The sequence below is a fragment of the Cyprinodon variegatus genome, unplaced genomic scaffold, assembly GCF_000732505.1.
Source record: "Cyprinodon variegatus isolate N-32 unplaced genomic scaffold, C_variegatus-1.0 Scaffold598, whole genome shotgun sequence".
NCBI classification, from domain to species: domain Eukaryota; kingdom Metazoa; phylum Chordata; class Actinopteri; order Cyprinodontiformes; family Cyprinodontidae; genus Cyprinodon; species Cyprinodon variegatus.
The window spans coordinates 453,647-456,289 of NW_015151051.1; the positions used below are offsets into that span (position 1 = coordinate 453,647).

General features: G+C 34.5%; 2 protein-coding genes across 2 annotated transcripts in view; one reads left to right on the plus strand and one right to left on the minus strand.

Moving 5' to 3' along the window:
• Nucleotides 1-2,643, minus strand: part of rerg (RAS-like, estrogen-regulated, growth inhibitor) — a 66,593-nt gene that overhangs the window by 56,506 nt on the left and 7,444 nt on the right. The gene's annotated exons all lie outside the window — the stretch shown is intronic.
• The window catches only part of LOC107096093 (plexin-C1-like), a 21,833-nt gene continuing 20,816 nt past the window's right edge, over nt 1,627-2,643 (plus strand). Inside the window, exon 1 of the mRNA XM_015392596.1 lies at nt 1,627-1,647. Within this exon, the coding sequence (XP_015248082.1) occupies nt 1,627-1,647 (21 nt within the window). The remainder of the gene's footprint in view (nt 1,648-2,643) is intronic.

The following is a 2,643-nucleotide window of genomic DNA, read 5'->3' on the forward strand; positions in this document are numbered from 1 at the left end:
GAGTCCTGTTTCCCCAAATTGAAAAACACATTTTGTGGATAATTCTTTAATTAAATATTTGTTTCTGTGTTATATGTGCGATTTATCACTTTTTAAAATATAAATACAGAAAGATTGGACGTCCGTTGAGATGAACCAGTGATATGTGACCAGTGAATTTCTCCACTGTGAGATCAATAAAGCTTATCTAATTCTCTAATCTAATCTAATTTGAACACTCCACAGCAGCTAGCAAAAATTTTTAAGAATTAAATTATCAGACCAGAGCAAAAAATGATTCTATTTGTTCCTGCTTCTCTGTAAATATTAGTATTTTTAACCATACTGTTTTATAGTTTTAGCTTGAAAGGTTCAGTTTTATGGGGTCAAATTTGTTCCATTATTGCTGCAAGTAAATAAAAAATGTTACTGAAAAAAATGCAATCCAGAATCCAGAAATGAAAATTTGAAAATTCTGTTAAACTGTTTTGTTAGATTTTATTTTTTTTCCCAATATTTATTTTTTACAAACGTTTTTTTTAACAGATTTATTTTTTTCAAATTTAGCCTTTTTCTCATTTAGCTTTACAAATTGCATTCCACTCAAATTGCTTTTTTCAGATCATATTCCAGACCAACACTCCAACCTGACCAATGAAGCTTCTCTCCTCACTAAAGCAGAAGCCAGAAGTGAAGGAAACACGAATAAATATAATTTAAAAGGAATGCAATTCATAAAACAAAAAATAGAAAAAATAAGAATTGAAAATATAAAATGTGTAAAAACAAAACTTTGAAGAAAAAAAACATTTTTAAATTAAAAAAAGAAATCAAACTAAACAGCAGCTCTCAAAACCTTCTAAAATCTTATTATTTTTGGATTATAATTCTTTTTTAAATTTTCATTTAAACAATATGTTCTTTGCTTGTAAAAATAATGGAGCAAACTTAACTCCATATTTAATGCATCTGCAATGAGAAAGAGAAAGAGTGACTGTCACTGTGCTGCAGCAGGGAATCACCTCAGAGGAAACAATGAGGAAGACGCAGCAAAGTCTTCATCACTCTTACTCGGTATTCGCCTTTTATAGTCTCTCTCTCTCTGTCTGTCTGTGTCTCTCTATCATAAACCCATCGCTGCTTCAGGCTGAAGCTAAACCTCACAGCAGGATTTTTTATCTCCTTTATGGTCAAACTAGAATTAATTTTCTGTAAAATCGAAAGAGAAACATGAATTTATTTAAAAAAAACGGTTCAAATAGACGGCGGTAAGAAAAAGAAGCAAACCCATTTCTGGGGAAACGCTTGTTTCCAACCCTCCATGTGTCGATAAGGTGATCAGTATCCAGTTAAAACGAATCCCCATCCAGGCCAGAGACGGGCTTCCATAAACCTGACTCTACTGTGGGCCAGTCTCAGAATAACCAGACACGGCAGGTGAAGCTTGGTTTGTTTTACAGCACAGCATATAAACATGAGTGCAGCTAAGGCTGAAAACAGTAAAACAAACTCTGGGAATTTATTCATCTAAGAACTAAACATCAACTTCTGAGGATCTGGAGGTTAAAAGTATAAATACAAACTAAAATAAAAATTAGACGATAAATGGGACCTTTTCACCGCCGGGGCAGAGCTTGCAAAGCCAGAATGAAACTCAGGAAACTTCAGGTTGGTGGATCAGTGAATTTATTCAGACTGATCCGGTTTTATTTCTCTGTAAAATCTGATTATTTATTTCTGTGCAGAAGAAGAGTTGAGCCCAACCATGAGTCACATGTTGTGCTAAAAGTGAATCATCCACGTCCAATCACTATGCAGGACTCTATCGCTTCCAAGAAGATAACTTACTCCCACAAAAAGATCCCACATAAATAAGCAATGAACACCCAATTTTATGTTTTTATGATTTTTTTGTTTTTTTGTTTACCAGCATGATGAAGCAGGTTGTCAGCAGGTCAGGATAGAGAGGCTTTAAGATCCTCATCATTGATTGGTTCAGAGATCAGGAAACGATTCAGACATCAACTCTACAGAGAAAACTATGGTCTGATCTTATAAGAGGGATAAAAACAAGGTTTTTTTTTAACTGGTGGTGGACTAATGGAGGAGTTGAGAACTTTATTCAAAACTAATCATTAACTACTTGTGAAAATATAGTTAAAATGGAGCAGACCTCATTTTATAGTAAAATTAAGATGTTAGATGTTGGAAAATAGATCAGGTATCCGATCTGACGGCACATGAGGCCTTAAGGATGAGGCAGCTGAGCCTCACAGCTGCCCACACGCAGCTTTAACAAATTAAATAAAATAAGATTGCTAGAATGATCTGAAGAGACCAGAATAAAGTGACAAACTCTCCAAGTTGGCAACACTAAACCATTATCTCCAGTTTTCCTGCAGAGAACAGAGGAGCTCACTGTCGCCACCAGTTAACTTTATATGCCAGCAAACTTCACAGCGAGACAGACAGTTCCTAAAAAGACAAGTTAAAACTGTGAATATGATGAGATTATTTTTCTGTTCACACATTTCACATCTCTGTTTGGTCCATTTTGTGAACAAAATGACATTTTTTCAATCTTTTTCTGTCTCCGATAGAAAAAATAAACTAATCTGAACCCTAAAATGAACCAAAGAATGAATTCCATCATCCAGCATGGCT